Source organism: Colossoma macropomum, unplaced genomic scaffold, assembly GCF_904425465.1.
Source record: "Colossoma macropomum unplaced genomic scaffold, Colossoma_macropomum, whole genome shotgun sequence".
Classification (NCBI taxonomy): Eukaryota; Metazoa; Chordata; class Actinopteri; order Characiformes; family Serrasalmidae; genus Colossoma; species Colossoma macropomum.
The window spans coordinates 11,312,317-11,338,142 of record NW_023494795.1 but is presented as its reverse complement, the minus strand read 5'-3'; the positions used below and the strand labels follow the sequence as shown (position 1 = coordinate 11,338,142).

General features: G+C 38.3%; 1 protein-coding gene across 1 annotated transcript; it reads right to left on the bottom strand.

The window, feature by feature from the left end:
• Nucleotides 1-2,336: 2,336 nt before the first annotated feature.
• anapc4 (anaphase promoting complex subunit 4) lies at nucleotides 2,337-25,687 on the bottom strand. The gene is made up of 29 exons (XM_036581440.1): nucleotides 25,518-25,687; nucleotides 24,254-24,385; nucleotides 22,967-23,072; nucleotides 22,721-22,853; nucleotides 22,562-22,633; nucleotides 21,516-21,542; nucleotides 21,343-21,387; nucleotides 21,171-21,255; nucleotides 19,941-20,048; nucleotides 18,807-18,890; nucleotides 18,237-18,323; nucleotides 17,878-17,942; nucleotides 17,059-17,101; nucleotides 16,777-16,853; nucleotides 16,351-16,451; nucleotides 13,855-13,906; nucleotides 13,689-13,744; nucleotides 13,543-13,589; nucleotides 13,368-13,424; nucleotides 13,223-13,279; nucleotides 10,990-11,083; nucleotides 9,886-9,983; nucleotides 7,703-7,764; nucleotides 7,574-7,612; nucleotides 6,771-6,872; nucleotides 6,021-6,107; nucleotides 5,724-5,891; nucleotides 3,904-4,027; nucleotides 2,337-2,759 (listed from the first exon to the last, which is right to left on the bottom strand). Exons 2-29 carry the CDS (start codon nucleotides 24,359-24,361, stop codon nucleotides 2,517-2,519), a joined length of 2,427 nt encoding a protein of 808 aa, XP_036437333.1. The 5' UTR covers nucleotides 24,362-24,385; nucleotides 25,518-25,687; the 3' UTR covers nucleotides 2,337-2,516.
• Between the last annotated feature and the right edge of the window lie 139 nt (nucleotides 25,688-25,826).

The window sequence follows — 25,826 nt, the reverse complement described above, 5'->3', positions numbered from 1 at the left end:
GGAAGAAAGGCAAGGTGCGCTACGTCATCACGCGGCCCGGCGGGCACGAGCACGTTTTTGGGAGTGACTCCTCCCGTGAACGCGTATTTCAATAACTTCCTGTCTGTTTATGGGTTGGATTGTTTTAGTACAAAACTCAACCCAAACAACAAAATAACATTTAAAAACGTCACTAACAGTTTATTCTTGTAAACAGCTGTGCAGTTTCCGTTGGGCGGCTTGTTTCATTAATTCCACTTTTAATTAGTTTTTTGTTTACATGAATTAATGCTGGGAGATATGACAAAAATGTAATATCATGACACTTAAAGAAGTTTTTATGATACATGATGTCACAATATTTATTTTTTCTCATCTAGTAAGCTGGAACACACAAAGTAGTTCAAAAAATACTATCAAAATATACGAATACAGTTCACATTCACACTGTACTGCCCTTAAACCAGTTAAACAGGGCTAATCATGCTCTCTTAAGCAAACATGCAGTTGGAAAGTGTTTCGAAGTACTTACAACATCCATGACATGCTCAAAGAAGCGTTTTGTAAGGAGCCCCGCTGGTGACATCCTGTATAAATAAAAAATAATGCGTGGCCACGACTTAGTAAGGCGTGGGAATGAGATGATTAAGTCGTGGCCACGACTTAGTAAAGCATGGGAAAGAGATCACGGCTTACTAAGTCGTGGCCACGCATTAGGATCTCGTTACCACGCTTTACTAAGTCGTGGCCACGACTTAATCATCTCATTCCCATGCCTAATTAAGTCGTGGCCACGCGTTGTTTTTTATTTATACAGGATGTCACCAGCGGGGCTCCGTAGTTTTGTGACATATTGTGACTTAATTTATAATGATAACGATAAATGTGGCCCAGCTCTGATACAAAATAAACCTTGTTGGTTTACATAAGCTGTAATCAATACACTGATTAAAAAAATGTAATGCAAGCTGTTGTGCTACCAGTTCTAAAACATAAACTTACTTTAAACACAAAATTACTTTGAATAGTTTTAATCGGTCTATACCACACAGGTATTTCACAAAGCAGGGTTTCTCAGTTTAGCCAGATAACTTGAACCCAACAACAAATCTGTCCAGCAGGAAAAGAGTCGAGGGACATTCCTGTTGGATAGTCCTCATCTTTGGGCTTAAGTTATCTGGCTAACTGAGAAATCCTGCTTTGTGAAACACATTCCAGGGGTGCCTAAACTTTGTCTTGAGAGGCCAAAGTGCAATGTTTGAGGTGGGCTGAGGGCCAAAAAGACAAAAGTATACAAATACAAAATGTAGGTAGGTTTCCAAACTGAGTTTTTAATAAATATATTTTATAACATTACACTAGTTGTGTTACTCAAATACTTCAAAAACACACTTAAAATAAAGTATTACAGTTTAGGTGGTGGATCATTCTCAGCACTCCAGTAACACTGATGTTGTGCTGGTATGAGTGGATCAGACTCAGCAGTGCTGCTGGAGTTTTTAAACACTGTGTCCACTCACTGTCCACTCAATTTGACACTCCTACTTTGTCAGTCCACCTTGTAGATGTAAAGTCAGAGACGATAGCTCATCTGCTGCTGCACAGTTTGTGTTGGTCATCCTCTAGTCCTTCATCAGTGGTCACGGGACGCTGCCCACAGGACACTGTTGGCTGGATATTTTTGTTTGGTGGACTATTCTCAGTCCAGCAGTGACACTGAGGTGTTTAAAAACTCCAGCAGCTGAAGAACAGGGTAAAAGGGGGCTAACAAAGTATACAGAGAAACAGATGGACTACAGTCTGTAACTGTAGAACTACAAAGTGCACCTATATAGTAAGTGGAGCTGATAAAATGGACAATGAGCGTAGAAACAAGGAGGTGGTCATAATGTCATGCCTGATCGGTGTATATATGTAGTATTAAAGTATGTAAGTTATCTCTCTGGGTAAGGGGGTGAGGTTAACATCCTCACAGGCCAACCTTGGCCCACAGGTCACACTTTGGGCAGCCCTGGCCTACATATTGTCATATCTTTATCTACTGCAGAGGTGTAAAAGTGCAGACAATCAAGGCCAAAATTCTGAACAGACCTACTCTTTATTCTTTAGACGTGGCAGACCCATTCCAGCCAGGTCTGTCAATTGAAACTCATCCAGCTACGTTAGTTAGCCAGCTATGGAATTCAATAGGCTTGCTAACTAACTGTATTGAATCAGATGTATTTAAGCAGTAAAAGCCTTAGCTGTGCGCATTGCTGTGCCCATCCAGTTTGACCCCACTGAAGTAGTTCAACAAAAATGTCTTAAAATGTAGCATAAAACCACATAAACCGAAAAAATTATAAAAGACAACCAAATCTGTTCAAAACATCACTTTATTCTCAAAGGAGAATATCATATTTCAGTCAAATGTACATTTCCTACAAAAATACCTGGAAAATTTTTATTTGTACTCTACCGGTCATTACTGAGTAAGATGTTGGTATGTTGTAATTTCAGTCTGGGAGCGAAATAGGATTTGACTTCATGGTCGAAGGTCATAACGTATCAGACTCTGACGTCTGTTCCAGGGTGTCTCCTGACCCCTCGCCCATCTCCTCACAAGCCTCTGCCTCTCCCTCTCCGTCTCCTTCTGTTCCTGTCGCTCCCTGATTGGTTGAAGTCTCTTCCAGTCCATCCTGGTCAGAGCTGATGTCTTGCGACTCGTCGGCCCGCTCTTCATCCTCCTCATCCTCTGCGTCCATCTCAAACACGCGGATGTGACGCAGGTTGGAGCTCAACTAGTTGAATAAGTGTAAATGCACAGAATTTGTTTAATTTATTTATACGGACAGTTGCAAAAAGGTGCCATCCACATACCCACTCTATAACCATACAAACAAATATACATCAAATGAATTTGCAAAACAATAAATCATCCTTAAATAAGCATCACAAAATCACAAAAACAACAAGTAATTTGTTTCTAAGCTTCTTCTAGTAGATATAATAGATGCATGGTGGATTGGTAAAATTCCGTTGTTCTCAATTAATCCTTTTAATATGATTAGCCAAAGATTAACCAAACAGGCTTGAACAAACATAACAGCTAACTGCAATGGTTCCATGGTCCTAATCTCTAATTCCATTTGCACAAACATAAGATTAAGGATTAAAGGGGAAAAAACACTGCTGATTCTTACTTTGTTTCATCTCAACAAAAACATCAACCAACTCGAGTTATCTCTATTCCCCAAACGAAGGTGGTAGAGTCAACAGAGTCTATACGTCTGTATGAATGGAAACACTTATAACACCAGAAGATGCATGTCTATGTTTTAAACAGCAGAATGTGCATGCGTACTTGCAGATTTGTATTTGCTACTGTGCTGTTAATGCATAAAAACATCCAATGCAACAGCTTCTGAAGAACTGTGAACATGTGTTCAGAACATGATTTGAATCATAACCTAACTTTTATGTGGGGAAACTGTTGTTTTATCAGAATAACAAAAAGACACCTGAACCTGAATCTTGACTGTACATTCCGAGGCATTCATGCATTCAGTGGCAGTTTGTGTCAAAAATCCACCAGATCAAATACTTGTCGCAGCAAGGTAAACGCAACAATACCATGTGAAGATTCCTTTACTTGAACAGCAGTTCAAAATGCGTATTTAAGACGTTAAATAAAAATTATAATTTTAGATTTACTTTGGTTTTCAATTTCAGTTTAGTTTCAGTCCATATTTATTTATTTGTTTTTAAAACCTTTAGTTTTTGGCTCAGTTTTGGTTTTTAAAATTACTCAAAGCACTTATAAATTAGACTCGTTTCCTTCTGATCATTTTTGCCACTTTAGCAAAGCTAAATTAGCACGGTAGTAGACTGTGCTCAGCTAGGTTGCAAGCTTTAGAATCTAGAACAATAGAAGAAGGTTCTTACCACGCAGGCTACTTTGCGGATACCATTCACAGCCACAAACTGAGCCTTCATGTTCTCTAGATCTCGGCTCTGATTCCCCCAGGTCAGCTCTTGCACCGGAATCTTTTCACTCTGCTGGTCCAACCTGGCCCACAATACAGCACACATACAGTGAGATTGGCATAATGCACTGAAGTCAGGCTGCACGTGTGTTGTACACAAACTGCCAAAAACTTTGGGACACCTTGACTAGACTGAAATTTTCTGAGTAAAAATTTTCACAATTACTTTTGAATTAAGTAAGGAAAAAAAAACTGGAAAGGCTTAAATAAATAGTCACAAATACTTTGGGTATGTTTAGCAACATTCTTCCTTGATATTCTCTTCTACTTGGTATGAAGAGTAGGTTTTGCCTAAATAATGTTTTGACAGTTTTTCCCCCAGGACTATTGTTAAAAGCACATGTTAAAGGGCCCTTCTCATGGTAAACCAAATTTTCCTTAAGAGTTTTTCTGATTTTTTTCCCCAATTTTCTGCCCAATTTAGAAATATCCAATTCCACCCGCGAGTTAGGACTCCCGCAGTCACACGATACCACCGGCACTAGGAGGGCGAAAGCTAGCACAAGCTTCCTCCGAGACCTGTAAAGCGAGCCACCACATCTTTTCGAACTGCTGCTAATGCAACATCATTGGCTAGCATCACACTGGGTGATGGAGGAAGGCGGGGGCAGAGAGTGCGAGGCCAATTGTGCTCTCTTGGACTCCCAGCCAGAAAGCAAGGTCCATAATGACATGGTCTGACGTGATTGGTGTGGAGGAACAACTGAATTGGAATGCTGATTGCAAGCCAGGCCTTCCCGGGAACACCAGTGTCAGACCTCACAAATGCTCTTTTAACTGAATGGGCACAAATTCCCACAGACACACTAAATGTTCTGGAAAGCCTTCCCAGAAAAGTGGAGGCTGTTATAGCCACAAACTCCATGTTTGTTATAGCCAACTTCATATTGATGCCCATGGTTTTGGAATAGGATATCCAAGAAGGTCATATAGGTGTGATAATCATTTCCACATACTTTTGGCCATATAGCGCATATCAGTTTTAAAAGCACAGTAACAAAATCAACTTGTTTAACTCTAAGGGATAAGGAGAGATTAGAAAATGGTCATGTAAAAATTAATGATGACAGTTTTTGGTACATAAACCCACACAAACATCATAAGTAGACCTCAAGAAAACAAGCAAAAATGTATGACATGGGCCCTTAAAAAATCTTTCAGTACAAATGTGTCCTAAAGATCTCAGCACTGCCAAGATCTGAATGCTGATGAGTGCTGACACCAGAATAAGGGTACAAAATGTGTGGAGTATATCGTTTTTCTCAATGTACTACTTTTGACAGTTGTTTCTTAAGAGTTTTTGCAAAAAAAATGTCAAGATCAAAACTCAAAAAGTTTTTCTTCAAGATCAGATAGTATCTACTTACAAGGTCATCACAAACCGACACAGAAAGCTATTACAAAGAAGTATTAAAGCACAATTTGGAAAAGCGAGGTGTCACTAGACTTTTGACAGGCAGACTATACATTATTAAGGGCTTCAAAAAGGTTTTTATGTCACTAGTATATTTTGGTTAATTCTCCTTACTTTAACACAGATAAAGAGTTAAATCAAATGTACTGAATGGCTGGACCACTCCACCTTAATGACACGCTCAGCAGCTGTGTAAGGGATACATGCTACACAAACTAGGTGACGCCTAGGTCAGAATGACAGATCAGACTGCTGCCCAAAGTCCTTGTTTGGGATAAAAAGGTGACACTGTATATAGGCGATACCTGAGGGTGGGGTCCCATGTAAACACTTCCTCACATCTAAGGGCGGAGCTGAGGGGGAGCTGGGCAAGGAGGCGGAGTTTGTTCTCATCTTTCTCCTGGCACTGCAGAACCACTGTCAATGTCTCGTCGTCATAGAGACGGGCATTAAGGCAACTATAGGAGCGATCGCTAAAAGAAAATAATATCGACCACAGAGAAATCGATTAATTTAAAACAGTTTTTTAAGTACTGCACTTATTTTCAGTGTGTTGCACATTTTCTTTAACTCTGTGTCTGCAAGATGTTAAAGAAACTTACACAGACTCTGCTACTGGCACTTCATCATCAATACTGGTGTTAAACGGAGTGTTCAGGTGTATGGCTACCAAGTTGTTAAGGACAGATCTAAACAAAAAACAGAAACACACACACACACACACCAATTGACAAGGTATTAGACTATTCACTTCTTAAACTTGCAGTAAATTCCACTTTTTATTATGCTGAATATCAGATAAAGAAACCCTGGCTGTCTATACTCAGCTTTCAGAGTAAACGGTAACAGTATATGGCTGAAATAATTCTATGCAGGGGTGAAAAATACTTAAGTACTTGTACTTCATTACTTAAAGAGGTTCATTGTAGAGAAACTTACTGATTTAGACTCCTTTACAGTGGTGAACGTCAACACAAATATGACCACTTTAAGTACACTCCAAATGACCAGTGAACCTATATGTGCCTTCTGAGGGTTTATATATAATGTTGATAATGGTAAAATAATTTCAAATCTGGAATAAGTTTTGTTTGGGGACTATTTTGCCTTACAAAGCCCTGCATGCACCTCTTTGCCATGAATGGATTGAAAAAATGTTTAAGCCAAAATCTTGCTTTGTGTAATAACTTCAATGTCAATATCTTTTGACTTTCAGTCAGTATATTTTTGCCCCCATATTTCCACTTTTAATTGAGTCTGAAAGATTTTGATAAAGTACTTTCACTTCAGTATAATTTCTCTGTACTTTTTCCAGCCCTGATTTGATTAAAATAGGGACATTAGACAAGCACCTGTTTGGGTCCGTTGCCCTTCTGAGGATGTAGATTTTGAAGGGTGAGATCTCTGGCATACAGAATACTACATAATGCATCGCAGCATTCTTATCATTCCATCTGCAAGAAAACAAAAAATCATTAGCACTCATTATTTTTACTCACTTCTCATTTATTAGGAGTTAATTATTTAGTTTAGTTCCTGATTCCAGTAAAACACATAATACACATTCTAAAACAATTATGTGTTTTATTATTTTAAGCCTAACTAAATTAATTATACTTTATTTTATATTATAATTTTTTTCCATACAGTCTGCTTTTTACATGTTTTTTATTTGTTAATGTTTTTTCTAACAATAAGGAGAAGTTCAAGGTTAAAGGACCCATATTATACATTTTTCTTGCATTTGATTTTTTTCCCTTAAGGTCCACTTAACATATTTGCGGTTTTATGCATTAAAAACAGGTTTAATGTCATTTTTCAACCTTTCTTTATGCCTCATAATTAAACCTTGTTTTCTGTTACTTCACAAAAAGAATTTATTTAAAACAGTTTTTTTTGCAGTTTAGTTTCCATATATGGACTGTATGGATTGGGTATGGAACAGCATGTTTTAAAACTTTAACAATGTTTATTACTACTTAAACTCCTTCATTTTAAACAAAGCTAAGGAAATTCAGTTTTTACTGATATTGTTCAGTTTTCATTTATATGGACCCTTTAAATTACTACAACAGAGGAGTCCAATTTAATCCATGTTACATAATCTGGACTGAAAAAGTTGGTTTAAGCATGTAGCTGTTACTCGTCTACTTACAGCGATGGAAGCTCAAACAGCCGAGGTGTGTCCTCTGACCTGTCAAAAACATACAAGTCAATGCTGTGTGGGCAACATAATGTAAACACTTATTCTGCACTATTATCAATCTTGAATGATGTGGATTACCTCTCACACACTGAGTACAGGGGCAAGCACACAGCCTGCTTCACTGAACTCCCTATTACCTCCTGAAAAATACACACAGCACACAGATCAACAAAGACACACATGCCTGGATGCACACTCAAATATTCACAATCAATATTCAGCCTCTTTATGATCACAAAAAACACTGCAGACAGAAAAAAAATGCTATTGATAAGCACCATGCAAATGCTTTTGATGTATTTGGGCACTGGGGAGGCAGACGGTGTATTCATTGTACTGCTTTGGGTTATCAAATGAGGCATGTATGATTTGGACTAATGTTGTAGTGCTTGAGTCCAGTCTTGATACAGTCAATTACATCAATATCCCAACATCATTTGGACTCGGTCTTGTCTCAGTCTCGGGGTAAGGTGGACTCTGAAAGACCAGCCAAGTGCGATGCCTCCATCTGAAGTGATTAACTAATTTTTTTTCTAATATTCTTGAATAGCAACAAAACCTTCAGAGTAAAACAGTTTTTTTTCTACATGTTTACATTAATTTATTCTTTCCATTATGGCTTAACTGGTTATTATTTGTTTGTTGATGTTAATTAGTTCCAAAACTCAAACATCCTGAGGGCAGATCAGAATGTTATTATTACTATGTTTCATTTAATAATAATAATGGATGTATGTTGTTGGTTGGATTACAATATAATAATAATTAAAGCTATGTTTAGCTTTAGACTGTGCGTTATATTTTACAAAATTTATTTTATTTATTAATAGATATCATATATAATGAATGGCAACAAATGTACCATGAACAACCAACAAATTTAAGTTTTTTTCGCTATTCTTCTTTTCATTTTTGTATTCTGAAAAAATCTTGCTGGTCTAATTTGGTACTACAAAAAGTCTTGGTCTTGACTCAATGTGTCCAGATCTCTGTTTTGACTCTGACTCACCTCTAAAATTCCTGATCACAACTCTAGTGTTCTGAAAAAAGTCTTGTAATTTTGTAGTTGTTTTTACTAAGCGTGCAGCATTGAACAAAGGAAATGTTAAAACAAGAGCATATGATATTGTGCCCAGGTTATAAAAAGTGTATAACAATATAAAACATTACGAAATTGTTCAAACAGGATTAAATACACTTGGGTGGCCGTACAAGTGCAGCAGCAAACACTGGATATGTGTGCGTGTCTGTACGAGGAAACAAAGCCTGAAATACCTGGTCGTTTCATGTCTCTGGATTGTAACCTGGTAAGTCCACATGCATTTCCACTTATTAATCAAATGCATCTGTCTCCAGTTAATTCTGGTTGAAATCCAACTGCTAAATGGTGTGTAATATGCAAAACAACCAATCATTGATCTTGTTCTTCATTTTTCCTGTTCTATGAAAAAAAAAATGGTTGTTGCCTTGAAAATCAAGTAAAGTCTAACCAAGCCGGCACTTTATTTTAACTAGCACGGGCTGATAAAGGCTACTGAATTAAAATTTTCTGAACTAAAATAAAATGGCACTCAAGATGAACATGTGTTGGACTCGGGACAGTTTTAAATTTCTCATGCAGATTCTCACAGCCGCCTCTGACCTACAACAGATTGTACCCTGCATCTCCTACATTCCCACTCAACATGTGATGCCATGAGAGGGGTCGGGCCAGGCTCGGACAGAAAATTCTTGGGCTGTGTTTGAGTTTTGACCAAAATTTCTGGCCGAACTGAAGAGATACAGACGAAAGGATACATGGCTGCTGAGTGAAAAACAACAAACACGGTTGGGAAAGAAAAAAAAACACAAGAGTTTGTGTGTGTGTGAGTGTGTGTGTGTGTGTGTGTGTGTGTGTGTGTGTTTTTTTTGGAAGGGGGGCACTAAATCAAAATCAGCTTACACCGCAGTGGGCCAGATTTATAACCGTCTGACTCAGCAAAAACACTAAGCCAAATTTTAATAACAGGGCTGAAGACAGAGCATGTCTGTAATGCGAAATAAAAAGAATGACCACCTCCTTTTGAAAGTAAGAAATTCATAGATTTTCCCAACCCAAAAGCTATGCATTAAAGAATGAGAGAGAGAGAGAGAGAGAGAGAGAGAGAGAGAGAGAGAGAGAGAGAGAGAGAGAGAGAGAGAGGGGAGAAGGAGAGGGAGAGGGAGAGAAAGAAAGCAAGTTAGAAAGTATGTGTGTGTGTGTGTATGAGTTACAGACTCACAGCTGGTTTCTGCAGACAGATGTCGATAGTCCCTTCCATCATCCTCTTAACAAAGTGCAGAGACTTTTGTGGGTAAGTGGGAAACAGCAAAGGACTCTCTGTATAACATCACGAGTAAATATGCACAGAGCTGTAAGTTTATTGGGTTCACGCAACATATGCGTATTATAATTGGCCATTTTAGCAGACACTCCTAATATAGGTGCAATTTATATTAGGTACAATTACTAACTGTAACTAATCAGTTGCTGTGCACAACCTTCTACCCCATTCATCAATGGAAAGGGACCACTACAGCTCATCTTTTCCCATGTACATTCTGTTGTAGTCATCCTCTAGCCCTTCATCAGCGCTCAGTTTCTCACATAGGAGCACTGTTTGCTGGTGGTCTGTTCTCAACCTATCAGTATTGCTGAGGTGTATAAAAAAGCTCAGCAACGCTGCAGCACCAGCACAACACACACTAACATGCCAGTACCGTGTCAGTGTTACTGCAATGCTGAAAATGGTCCACCATCCAAATAATACTTGCTCAGTGATGTTCCTTTTCCACTGACAGACAGTACACAGCACATGTGTCAGGCTCCAGTCCACACAGGCCAGAACACTGCAGGCTTCAGCACACTACCTCACTAATCACATCTGATTCAGCTTATCAGCTAATTATCACAGCCTTCATTAACTGAATTCAGAGCATTAGATGAAGGTAAATGCTAATCTCTGCAGCACTTCGGTCCAGAAACTCCCCAGTTTGACATGCCTGGTGTAGAGGGTGCTTTATAAGTAGATGGGCTACAGTCAGTAATTATCTATCAAATAACCTACAAAGTGCACCAATATGGAAGACGTACCTTAATGGTCAATGATTGTAGATACAAGATATGATAGCTAATAACTGGCAACTCAACATATATTGAAAGCTTTATTAAATTCATTAAACTCAGGCAAACTTTCTGCAACTAAGATGCTGCTTCTCAAATGAATACATTTGGTATTCATTAATTAATGTCTTTGTCTACTTATAAATGTTAGAAATCTCACAAAAAAGGATGATGCTTATCAGTGTGTCTATAACTGGTAAAGGTGGACGAAAATGTGCTTTGCCTTTGAGGTGTGTGCTCTGCTGGACAAACGTCACCCAGTGGTTGCCCTCCATATTAGGCGGAGACACCAAATCTTCATCTTCATCTTTCAGATACTAAAAGAAGCAGAGCAAAAGCGTTACACACTGTAGTACTATTCGGACAGGATTAGTTTTACATGGGAGGCTGGGTTAACGTAATGTTAGCACTGGACTTCTGCAACGTTTTTGATTGATTATGGGATTAGAAATCTCGGTATAAAGTTCAGAGATGGGAATGACTATTCAATTTAAAACACTGGGGTCACACATAATAAGTTCCAAATGCAAAATGTTCAGCTGCTCAGAAGTAGAAAAAGGGCTAAACGTTAAATTTTACTTAATCATAACTTCATTTTGTATGACCATCTACCTGACTGTCTTATAGAGCAATTGTTCCTTTCTAGAGAAATTTACAGTCAGAGTTGTTCACAGTGGCGGTGATGGGAACCAGACGTCTGAAGAGCTTAATGCCTTTACCAGCTCCCTTACAAAAGATAATATATGAAATAGTAAAAATATGCTTCCTGGGTCTTGACAGATTGTTTTTTGAAAACATTTTGCCAAAAATGTGTTTTTTTAAGCCGTTGATAGCGGAGATGTACACATAGAGTGTTGTGAGGCAAAAAAGTCCAAATAGGGAAAAATATTTTTTCAGATTTACCACTATTTTATCATCGTTAATATTACATATAAAAACTTCAGTGATGATTTTGGATAGTAAATAAAATGGCTATATTTGTTTCAAAAATGCTTCAACTCTTGGTTAACCACCAGTGTCAAGAAATCTGAATTGGTAAGTTTCTCTACAATACACCATTTTTTTCAAAAAACCATTAGACAACCATTAGATACCATTAGAAAACCATTAGACCACCATTAGAAACCATTAGAAATCCATTAGAGAACCTTCAGAAAACCATTACACAACCAATGGACAACCAATGGATAAGCATTGGACAAGCATTAGACAACCTTTAAAAACCTTAAAAAAACATTAGAAAACCTTGAAAAAAAACATTAGACAACCTTTGGATAACCATTAGAAAACCTTCAGAAAACCATTACACAACCATTAGGCAACCTTTAAAAAACCATTAGACAAGCTTGAGATAACCATTAGAAAACATTCAGAAAACCATTAGACAACCATTAGAAAACCTTCAGAAAACCGTTTGACAACAATTATCCAACCATTAGACTACCTTCAGAGAACCTTCAGAAAACAATTACACAACCATTAGACAACAATTATACAATCACAAGACAACTGTTACAAAACCATTACACAAAAATTAGACTACCATTAGAAAACCATGAGAAAACCATTAGACAACCAGAACACAACCAAAAGACAACCATTAGACAACCTTTAAAAAACCATTAGAAAACCATTTGACATCCTTCAAAAACCACTGGACAACAATTATACAACCATTAGACAACTATTAGAAAACCTTCTGAAAACCATTACACAAACATTAGACAACCATCAACAACCTTCAGAAAACCACTGTACAACTATTAGAAAACTATTACACAACCATTACAAACCATTAGAAAACCATTAGACAACCTTGAGAAAACCTTGTGAAAACCATTAGACAACCATCACAAAAACAGACAACCTTGAGAAAACCATTATACAACCATTAGACAACCTTAAGAAAACCATTAGGCAACCATTAGGCACCTATCAGAAAACCATTAGAAACCATTAGACGACCTTCAGAAAACCATTAGACAACCTTTAGAAAAGCTTCTGGAAACCATTAGACAACCATTAGATGACCTTCAGAAAACCATTAGACAATCTTTAGAAAACCTTCTGGAAACCATTAGACAATCACCAGAAAACCATTAGAAAACCTTCAGAAAACCATTACACAACCATTAGAAAACAATTACACAACCATTAGACAACCATTACACAACCATTAACAACCTTCAGAAAACCATTAGACAACCTGGAATATTTACATGGTAGTTCACAAAGGACTAATACATCCTGGGCTTCTTTCTATAGTCTGGTTAATCACATACAAAAACCTTGGAATCTTCATGGATGCTCAAGCGAGCGGTCTGTAAAAATGACTGACAAGGTTTTTCACACGAGACTAAAATCACTGAGATAATAATTAGGTCACCCAACATGTCATCCCATCTGAACAGTGCTTTAATGTAGACACACAGACACAGGCAAAGACCACCCCTCACCTGTCCCACTCGTTCCACGTTAAAGTACTTCCCTTTCCGATCAAACAGCTCTTCATTCTGTCACGGTTAAGAAACAAAGTCAAATACATGGTGGAAAAAAGTCGCATCATTTCATTAACATTTGAGAACACTTAGCTTCACTCACAGCGCTGAAATGCTCAGAGAGGAAATCAGCAACAAAGGCCAGGTCCTTCTGAGTCATCTGGGGACGTAATCACATTATGATAATGTCAAAATATCAATTAAAAAGCCTAAATATAACACTCTACACACACTCTACACACACACACACACTAAAGCTTCCCTTTAAGCTCCCTCACCTTGTTCAACTCTGGTGGAACATGGTCTTCCGACATGCGAAGCATCGCTTAGAAGGAACAAAAATCATGGTTACAGTGAGGATACGATTTTAGCCAAGCTTCATTCTTATACCACTCAAGTAAAAATGCAAAAGATCCAGTCTCACCAACGTACAGCCATCGGAAAAAGGCCTTAAAATTCTTCATACTTTTATCGATGACTCTGAGAAGGAGATGCACACAATACAGATTGATAATGAAGAGTTTCTGGCACATTTGCAAACAAATCACACACAGCAGATGATTATGTGGAGGCCAAACGTTCAGACTCACTGTAAGAGTTCACTAGCCTTTAGAGTGAAGGAGCCTACGGCTGTGATGGCATCTACAAGATACACAGAAGTCAACAATGTTAAAATCAGAACGGAAACAAAAACAACTCCTCACAGATATCACACTTACTATGCCCTTACATATTTATCTGGTCCTAGTCCTGGCCCTTGGTGATTCTTCACAAATCAAGATTTGCCAGTTAGCCATATCATTTAAGCCCTAAGTCAAACCTGTCCAATAGCTGGAGAAGTAAAGGACATTCCCAAAGGACAGCCCTCAGTTTCGGCCTAAATTTTCCAGCTCTGTAGGGAAATCCTGCTTTGGGAAACACCCCATAGGAGTACACTGCTTTACCACACCCATTTAAATGATGGGGCTGGTAATTAACTGATGAGTTGAATTATGTGTGGGACCAAGAAACCCCTAACAGTTGCAGCTGGGACAGTCTGTGTATTGACAACAAAAACAGAAAGCAGTGAGTAAATTTAGTTTGACCTGTAAAATAAAACCAAAAAAAAAAACAATATTTGATGTTTTACCTTACGAACTTAATTGCTCACACATCTGATACCTGCAATATTTTTCAAAAAAGTTGGGAGAGGAGCCAGTTTACCACTGTGGAACATCACCTCTCCTTTTAACAACAACTGATAATCATTTGGGGACTGAAGAAACCAACTGATCCAGTTTTTAAGGTAAAAGTGTTTTAATTCTTTCAGTACACGTCTTCAGCTGCACAACCACATGGGGCCTTTGCTGGCATATTTTGTGCATGATGACATGGCGTACGTTTTTAATAATAGACCGATCTGGACTGCAGGCAGGTCAGTCTAGCATCTGCACTTTCTGATTACACAGTGATGCTGTAACAACTGCAGAACGTGGTTTGGCACTGTCATGTTGAAATAAGCATGGATGTCCCTGAATAAATCAATAGAGTCTGGCTGCAGACATGCACTCTCAGACAGATGCACTCTCAGCCCCAGTGACGTCACGTGCACATGCACTGTCTGCCACAATGGCAGAAGCAGCCCAACGGCATGTTGACTTTTAATAAGGTGTTTTCAGACTGATTCCAGATGCATTTGTTCGTTTCCTAATGGTCTCTAATGGCAACCATTAAGCCAATTCCTGTTACGAAGCAAAGAGTTTCAGCAGAAGCCTTTTTGTTTTTTCTGCGAATAAGCCCAACATTCGTGTCTTAACGTTGTGGTTGGTTTTATTATAAAAGTTTCCATATTTAATTACCTTATTATTAGTATGCCAATGTTAAAATATGTTCAGTGTAACTCTCGTTGCCCAACAGTACGTGGTTTGCTGTTTTTCCTCATAAAACCAACAGAAACGCTGCTGTGGCAGAGCGCTGACGTCATGAATAGGCTGGCGGTGCACGTCGGGCTGAGAGTGCATGTCTGCGGCCAGACCTTTCTCGAAAAAATGTCATCTAGAGGTCACCATATGAAGCATATGCTACTGCAAAATGTTTATATATCTTTCAGCGTTAATAGTGCCGTTACAGATGCCCCCCTATACCATGTCCATGATGAAGTCCCTGACTCTTTTGATGATAGTCTGTACTATAGAGGGTGAAATACCTAAAATCCCTGCAATCGCATGCTAAAGAACATTGTTCTCATGCTGATTTTTTGCTGGCACATTCTTTGGCAAAGTGGCGAGGCTCTACCATCCTTGCTGATAAAAGACTCAGCCTTTCCTGGATGCTCCTTTTATACCCAAGCAAGACAACATCGGTTTAAGAGTTTTGTTTGTTTTTTGAACATTTCACAATGTGAAAACTGTCTTAAACTGTCCCTGCCCAAACTTATTTGGAATGTGTTTGGAACCAATTTCAGAATAGGTGTACATTTACAAAACAATGAAGTTGATAATGGTATAAAGATATTAAGGTAAGCTGATAAGGTAATTTTTTATTTGTACATTTTTCATTAAAAACAGGTCAACATGGATTAACGATCCACCACACTTGTTTTTTAATTTGCATTTCACATACTGACTCAACTTTTTTTGGAACTGAGATTTGTAAGTTACAACAGAATTTATTTTAAAGCACAGATCAAGGATTTGTCTCACTACAAGTTATTCATTATTAGGGGTGTAAATTTTAAACTGCCTTATGCGTTAATATAACACACTGTTATGCTGCAGGAATGCCCAGACCTTTTTTCTTGGGGGCCAAAATTTAATGTCTATGGTGGGCAGGGGGCCAAAAAGACAAAACAATATACACACAAAGAAGATAGGAAGGCAAAATGATACTATATATTGTTACTAAAATACATCCAAAATACGAGATTAAAAGTACAATAAACAATGTAATAACATATACACCACAAATCTGTTTTTCTGCAATTTGGCACTACAGTGACTTTATTGGTGGGCCTAATTAATCGTCCTCTGAGGCCAACTCTGGTCCATGGGCTACACTTTAGGCAGCCATGCTGCAAAAATGAACGTTGACAATGAACGCTCTTTTACCTTCTATAGCTGAAGGGTCCAGACCCAGTGGCTGAAATTTCTGTTTCCATAAAGCCATGCCCTTCACCTCACTAAGATGATACAGCAGAGCTTCTGAACCACTGAGAGAGAGAAAGAGAGAGAGAGCGAGCGAGAAAGAGAGAGAGAGAAAGAGAGAATATTCATGTTAATGTAACATGCAGATACATAAACAAATATACTGTTAAAATAAATAAACAAATGGAGCGAAAGCACTTTAATAGCAAAGTGAAAAAAATACCCATGGTGCCTAATAAACAGCTTGAAATGTTCTGCGATTGCCTGCATGTATCGAATCAGCAAGTACCCAAACTGATAATTGCTAAGCTTATACACTCACTTAAGCAATAAACATTTTTCACTTTGCTCTTTAAGTGCTCTACCTGTAAGACAGCAATCTTGCCATACCTTTGTAAGTGACTAATTACCAGTTTCTGGATGCTCGAGTAAGATGACTCAATGGACTGGCCCAACATCTTTAAGCCCTTTAAGCATAAAAGCAAACAAACAAATCATCAAACAAAAATTAGACTATATAATGTGGGTAAATTAAGTGAACAACAAGAATTAAACAATTCAGGCCTAGCTTAAACCAGTCTTGCCCACTGGAAGTGTCCTCAGTCCATACGATCTGTGAAAGGGTGTATTGCAACTGTTGTGGATAAAAAGGTGAGAATTTTATGGACTTACTTTGACTGTCAGCTGATTCATGAGAAGAGCTTGCAGTTCAGGACTGAAAACACAATAGCAATGAGTTTAATCAATACAATAAAACTTATATAGCAACTTTCTTATACCCAAGGCTTCTTTACAGAAGCATTATACGCACATAATCAGTATGTAAAGGAGAAGCAGTTCAGCTTTCGTGAAACCACAAAAAAATGCTTGTCATATGAAGCCCCCTGCTGGACACCTAAAGCTAATGCAAGATAAAAAAAAGTTCAAAACACCTCTCAAGCTAAAGGTGGTTGAGATTACAGGATATGATACACAAATTAGTAAATAGTAATGTTTCTTCTGTTTGATCTTTCTGTCAACATATTGGACACCATTATAAATATATATAAATTATACAATTATAAAAATATATAATAATATTATTAATACAACACTATTACTTCTACTATAACTACTACTAAAAATAAGTTGTTGTTGATGTTATAAACCAAAATAACATGAAAACAAAATAAAAGTAAAATAATCTAGACAGTTGAATACCAAAGTGATTTTTTTTTTTTATATTTTAAATATAAGTAATAGAAGTAATAGAAGAAGCCTGACAAATACTTATTCATCCAATATGTATGGTTTTATGGAGTCATTGATGTATATCAATAAATTTTTACTTACCTAAAATATTAATCTGATATACTTGTTCTAACGTGTCCAAAACGCTGGCAAAACTACCACAACAGTATCACCATCAAGGTACGTTTGATCTACAGTGTTTGTATCTCATCTAATAAAGCCTAGTTATAGTGAAGTGTGTCTGATCTTTACTGTTCGTACCTGGCATGTCCCCATAACAGCAGCTCCAAGAACTCATCCTGAACCTGAGTACTTGTATTCTTCTCCTGCAAAACAACATCAATAAAAGTTTTTTTCCCCAATAAATATCCCAAACATGTTTTAAATACTACAACAGCATATAATGGAAAATATGGCTGGTATACATGTTGATGAAAAAGGCAAACATGTACACAATCCACCATAATGACTGCTAAACATACAAAGCCTTCAAATCTGATTACCCAGGTCTAATTGAGTATCAAATATAATCTGAGAGTAGAGAACATGTTATCATTGCATCAGATGGGATGTCTAAGATTTAATGGTGTGTTATTGGTTAAAACACAATGATCCCTGACCTGGACGAACTTGGTGAGGCGGAGATCCATCTGCATGAGGATGTCCTCCCAGGCCTCACACATACAGGTGAGAGAGAGGCGCAGGTACTGAAAAAGACACAGATACAATTGAGTAGGCAACACAGTGAAAGACAAAGAAACAAGTTCTCTGGATATAGGTTAGGTCTAGCAGTAGATTAAAAGACATTAAGTTAAAGAATCCATATCATGAAAAAGCAAAAGAGCTCGATGACTTCATGAAAACCAAAGCAATTAAGTCATAATGTTTCATCTCAGACTGCCTTTTGAATGAGGCTTAATACAGGGCAGCCAATCAGAACAGAGCTCATTTACATACATCAGTCTTAAAGACACAGTACAAAAACTATTTGAATCTAAAGGATAAAGAGAGGTAGGAAAATAGTCATGGACAATTTTATTGTGACTGTTTTTGGTACATAAAACCACACAAATGTACTAAGTGTACCTCAGCTGAAAAGATAACATACAATTATAAAATAGGACATCGGCCCTTTAAAACTAGGCTGAGTGTGCCCGTAAACCCTTGTGCAGGAAGTGTTGCCGAGAGACCTGGATCAGGGTGGAGATGTGAGTGAATTTTCGAGCCATCCTGGTTAACTCCGGAAGACAGGAAGAGAGCAGTCCTGTGTCCAGCTACAAGAGAAAGAGTGTGGTATTATACAGCTGTAATGCAACTGACTGTAGATGCAGCTTAATCATAATCATCGGATGGCCTCCAACACCACTTTCCTAACGACTTCCACATGAGCATTTGGCTTTAAAATAAAGAGAAAAATACAAAACACACATAATATCTTGCTTCAAAATTCAAATTGTTTCTCTAGATCAGGGGTGCCAAACTCAACCAGTAAAAGGGCCTTATTAAAAAATCTCAAAAAATCCGTGGGCCAGAGGAAAAAAAAGTTTTTATTTCATTTTCAATTAATGTTGTGCTATAACCCGAACTGGCCACTGTTTATTCAAAAAACGCCAAAATGTCAACAGTAAAATATAGGCACATGTAGCAGACCTTGAAATATTACATGAATACTTAAAATATTCAAAATGGAAACGTCCCCAGGAGCTCGGTCTGCCTAAACCTGCCTATCTGCTTGAACTGGACACCTGCCATCCTTTCTTTGCTGCAAGTTCATTAATACTTGGGCTCAGGTTCTGAGCAGTGTTAGGCATTTATGTTGGATGAACAGCAGCTGAAATGCAGCTGGTGTGTTTGGTGATATGACAGGTGTGAAATTGTGCAGAATGGTGTAGAATTGAGGTGTAACCACTGTCCCATAGACTGTTGTCGGGGTAGGAGAGTCACAGCGCACATTACATTGCAGTGCATGCTGGGTACTGTAGTGCAGCGCATTGTGAAACGGGCTAATGTTAATAGAAAATGAAAATACTTCTGCAGGCTGGATAGGACTGTGTCACGGGCCAAATCAGGCCTTGTGTTTGACACATGGGCTCTAGATACTATTTTAAGTCTCCATCTGTGGTGTTGTTTCCACCGCTATCAGGTGATTACCCCAAACCTGCAGCCAAATGAAATCTTATCTGAAGCAATAATGAGAATTAGAAAGATGAAAACCAAAGAGCGGAGAGCTGCGACAGCATCAGGAAACCCAATCTTGTTACAGAATCAATAGCAATGGAATTTGATTGTCTTGCACAGGTAGTTTCTAAGACAACACAGCCTACCTGAACGTAGTGGATCTCAGCATTATCTTCTGGGGATTTTACTTCTGTGACAACTGAGAGGGACTTGAGGTCACTGGCGAGACAGAGACTGCGGCATGTTCCTGCAATCTATGAGAGAGAGATGTAACATGAGCATTTAATACATCTGTGTGATCAAAACATGATTCTGTAGTTGTTAGATACAGAGATATAAACAGAGAGCAAGAGGGTCGGGATGGGCACCATGATATGTTATAATGATCAAATGTCAGGAAACACTCCTCTGAGTGTATCACAGGTATCCCCAGTATGTCTAGAACGCTGAACACTGGCACATGTCATAAAAATAAGACCGATTTAGACTGATTAAAGTGAGCCTGTAAACAACAACAACAACCAGTGTATTGTAACTGCATAGTAGTAGGTAAATTATGTTTATAATTTTTTTTTTTATGGTCACCAACTGATTTTTCCTACAAAACAAAACATTGTAATCAAGCTTGTGTCAATTCGCTCAAACTGCATCCAGGCCTTTATTAAGGTCACACGTGTGGTTTAAGACATAGTATGATTTACTGTAAACCATAAAAATTAAGCACTACAGGCAGCCACTGCACTGGTATTCACAAAGCAGGACTGATCAGATTCTTCTGTATTTATGAGGGTCATTGTCACAAATATTCATTCTAGACCAACACTCCTGCTCCTGAGGTGGTTTGTGAATACAGTCCCTGAAATTTAAAGTGGCTGCATACAGTTTGGTTCATTTTTATAGCTCATAAAAAGGCATAACATGTTTTAATCCACATGGGCAAGTCTGTGCCGCCTTGATGATAACTTGGAGGCAGTTTGAGTGGGTCGAGAGATGTTTTGGGGATACGGTTTTCAGGAAAGATTTGGGTGACTATTGAGTTCTAGTGTTTTTTAGCTACATTAGCCTCGTAGCTCCAGTTCTAAACTAAGTAAGCAAAATTTGGACACCAAACCTGTCTTGGTTGCTCATCTACATCTGGGATAACTGGGAAAACTGTATTTTTTCTTCTCCCTTAACAAGTTAACCTAATAGTACAGAGTGAACTGCTTGTAGATGAGCTGCAATCAGAAGCAACAAAGCACCCACGTTCTGTGTACAACCAACCAAGACTAACTGGCAATCTGGAGCGCTAGCGGAAATAACTGCAATTTAAAACAAAGTCACAGTTTTGTTCAGAAAGAAATCATATTTACCTAAATCTCTTTAGAAATTCTTACCCCTTTTAGAGTGGCTATCTTGTACAGGCCATATGCATACAGCTCCACAAATCCAGATGGCCCGCCTACCACCAGGATATTAAGTCTGCAGTGAACAAGGCACATATAAATCAAAACACATTAAGGCTAAGATTCAAGTTTATCAAATCCATGCACGCATTGCAGCACTGACCTCACTTCCCCCAGGAGGCTGGTGACTTCATCTGATTTTTCTTCACTGAACCAAAAGAAAGAGCACAGTGCATGAGGGCACACAAAACACACACAGACGGTTGTCCCAAGTATGGCCTCACAGGAAAAAACAACACACATACGAAACACTGCAGCAGCATAAATCACACCTACCTGAATATTTTTGATGTGGAGCTGTAGCTGAAAACAGACAGAACACTTGAGTGACGATCACACAACAACCTAAACATTTCCTCAGCATGATCTTCAATGCAACTATTCAATATAAACTCTAAATTCAAATGTCTGTAGACACTTCCTCATCCAACATTTCTTCTGAAATCAAGGGTATTAACAGGGAGTTTGTCCTCTATTCTTCTGGGAAGTATTTACACTAGGTGTTGGAACATTGTTGTGAGGATTTGATTGCACTTAGCCACAGGAACATTAGTGAGGTCAGGTACTAACGCCACCCGACCTCATCCCGAAGAGAAAAGATGGTACTCCATCACTTCCGAGAATGCAGTTTCACTGCTCCACAGCCCAATGCTGGAGGGAATTTTTTATTTTTATTTTTGCATAATCGCATCATCACACATTTCTGAGCTCAGTGCAATTACTTCCCACAGTTGTCAGCTTTCAAAATCATGTGTTTACATCACTAAACAGAACGTGCATTTGTTTGAGGCAAATACATGTAAATAAATGAGAAAATGTATTTATCAAGCCACATCACGAAAAAAAAACATTCTAACTGTTGAATAGTGCTGTAACACTTTCAGTGAGCAGTGGTGAGTAATGTTTGCATTTGATGTTTATTAATAACAACTTTAAAGGCCAGTGGTGAATAATGCTTATTTATTTAAGCTGTAGCTGTGTTATTGGTTGGGAGCTACTAAGCATCGACAGCTAGAAAGCAAAATCACCAAATCATGTAATTTGGCCATTTTAGTCTTGTGACTTACAGTGAACAAAAAAGACAATTAGATTGTTAATTCCAATTATTTATATGGCAACAAATTACAGATCTTGACCTTAGGCTCAGGTGTGGCTGCTTCAGAGCATATTATATTGGCAATATTTTCTATACAGATGATACATAGAGCATATAAACATTAAAAATGAAACCGCATAGGCAGTTGGTGCCAGATTATTGCGAGCTGACTACATGCTGGTCAAAGACACCTCTGTATAGAATGTAGGATCAGACAGAAACTTACCTCTTTGGCAATGCTGGCAGCTTGGGTAGGAAACGGTTGGACTCGTCCTCAGAGTCACTGAATGATGATAAGCTTTAAAGTAAGAGAAAAGCAACGATGAACCAAAAAAGGACAAAGAAAAACAATCTTTCCTGGGTGTTACTGAAACAACACACACACCTGCTGTCACTCTGCACCTCCATCCAGTGCATGCAAGACACAGGGTAGTCTACAGGAAACAAATGGAGGATCTCTGCCTTCTCAGCATCACACAGGACCACCTGCTTTGTGTCCCCCACACTGAAGGCCAATACTGTCAATAACAACAAAGAAGTACATCTTTAAATTATGTCTAAAATAAAGGCTTGTTTTGCATTAAATCTCTAGCAGCAGGTATTATGAGACATGTGGCATGATCTGGCTTACTTTTGCCATCAGGCCTCCAGGCCAAAGAAGTGATTTCTTTTCCCGTGTTTTCATTGGGTGCTAAACTCCACACACGTTGGAAATTGGCAAGGCGATGTAGTAAGAGCTGAAATTTAGCAAATCAGAGGTCAATCACAAACAGTACATTTTTAAACTTAAAAAGACATAAAACACAGAATTCACACTGAAACATGTTTAAAAGGTCAAAAATATTCTCAAGTGCTCAGTTCCCTATAGCAGGTGTTCTCAAATCGGTCCTCAGTGCTCCAACGGATTTGGAGCTTGGAGGTTGGAACCTATTATGTGCCACTATTTATCTACATTACAGCATTACAGCCTGAACTGGAGAATCGGAACATAAAACACCATCACAGTTAGATCACAAAAACATGTCAAACGTATTCAAGCCTAGGCTTTAGCAAAAGAAACAAAGAAAAACTTTTTTTAATGAAAATTATGAAAAATAAAGAAGCAATAATCAGAAACTGAAACCATAAAGAAATATGGATAGTTCCACTGCTGTGTTACAATATTTATATCATTTAAGACTTTTAGTTTTTGATGTTTGAGTTTAATTATATCAGTTAGAAAGTCACTATTTAATTAAAACTTTTGGAAGTTTAAGATTAAAATATAATATATATATATATATATATATATATATATATATATATACATATATATATATATATATATAATTACATATTATATAATATAATACATATGTAATTATGATGTTACTGATAATCAAAACTTTAAGCCCTCTGCCCCAAAATGTTTTTGTCAGTAGGGCAACGACTGGAAATTAAGTTTGCTTGTTCTGCATTGGTTTTTGGGCAGCATGGAGGCGCAGTGGGTAGCGCTGTCGCCTCACAGCAAGAAGGGCCTGGGTTCGTCCAAAGACATGCAGTCAGGCTAATTGGACACGCTAAATTGCCCCTAGGTGTGAGTGTGTGTGTGTGTGTGTGTAAGTATATGTCTGTCTGTCAGCCCTGTGATGGACTGGCGACTTGTCCAGGATGTATCCTGCCTTCTGCCCTATGACCGCTGGGATAGGCTCCAGCACCCCACGCGACCCAGAAGGATAAGCGGTTTAGATAATGTGTGTGTGTATGTGTGCGTGTGTGCATTGTTATTCTCTGTGTTCCCTATTTAAAATAAAATGCTAAAGTGAGAGGTGTAAGCAACAGCAAAACAGCACTGCGAACAACAGAACAGAATGGAATTAGTAGCTAAACATGAATGCCTAAAAAAAACTTAGTAAATTCAGTAAAGTAGTTTCCTAACCTCTCCAGCGGTGTTGGCTAATGCGATAAGGTCTCTCTTTGGTGACCAGGCCATGTACAGAACCGGGTTTGGCAGCTGCTTTTCTCCCACTTGTCGGAAAGCAGGCATTGTGAAGGCCTGGTCTGACTATGTCTGCGGATAGTAAGAAACTGCTTAGATTAAAGGAGTCCACATTAACAAATGCTTGACAATATGTGGTCTAAGAACTGCTCTAGAGTATAGACAAGATCTCACAGGCTTCACAGCTAAAAATATGTCTGACAATTATTTCCCCTGGCAGCTACTGCTGACACACTAAGAAAATGCTGAGTAATGAGGGATGCAGCCACACATAAGCCTGAAAATTAGATGTGTTGATACTGCCACTAGTGAATACCACACTTAAAGGGTCTGTATCAGGGAAAACCAAATTTTCCTCACTTTAAGCTTGATGTAGTGTGAAAAACATGTTAAAGTTATAAACCTTACCATTCATTCTCCTATCTATACAGAGCTCATTTACTTATAGGCAGTTTTAAAGAAACAGCAACCTGTTTAATTCTAAGGGATAAGGAAGTGCTGGAAAATTGTTAGGTTAAAATTAATTATGGCTATTTTTGGTATGTAAAATAATAATAATAACAGTAATAATAATAATAATAACAAACATGAAAACAATAATCTTTATTTATATAGCACTTTTCATGCCGGTGGCAACTCAAAGTGATTTACAGACTTGAAATAAAGCTTAACAGCAAGAAATTAAAGGTGTTAATTCAAACTCGTATATAAAATATATATAAATGCAAGAAAAATGTAGGATATGGGCCCTTTAACACCTTAACATTACAATGTTTTATCGCCTTGAATAAACCTGTAACTTACTACGCAGCAGCAACTTAAATGTGGGGCGATTTGCAAACCTTTTCAACCACGAAGTCAGAGAAGCAGCGAACCTAACTAACTCACTCCATCAGTTGTCATACCTGTTTGTCTTACGTGGGGTAGCAGAGAGTGCTCACCTGTAACTGACAGCACGTCAACAAGCAGGCTAACTTACCTCTCAACACAGAAAAACAGAGGGAAAGCAGACTGATAACTTTACACCTCGACAACTTAATTCAGTGTCATACTGTTAAACTCACAGCCAGGCGCCGTTAAAACAGCGTATAAACAGACAAGATGACTCGGACACAACACACAGCTATCCACTTAGCCAGTTAGCTAACCTACTGCTGCACTGCGGTACGAGGCGCTGAGGTTCCTATTTCAGCGCTTTACTTACTTTGGTGATTCAAAAATGAACAACATTCACTGTAATATGAAGCGACTGGTTTGAGGCTCTAAACTCCTCACAGACTGGTTTTATCGCGCGGTATAATAACGCGAAACCCGCTGTTTGTAGTGACAAATAACAGCGCAGCGTTATCCGACCAGTCAACCCTCTCCTCTACCCGCCAATGAAATCTTAGCTACGGAAGGCCCAAAAGGCCAAACGAGCCCAACGGCGAAAACGCAGAGCAGGTTTCCAAATCTCAGGCGGGTCGGTTCACGCTAACCATACAGCAGAAGGATGGACCAGATCTGACAAAAT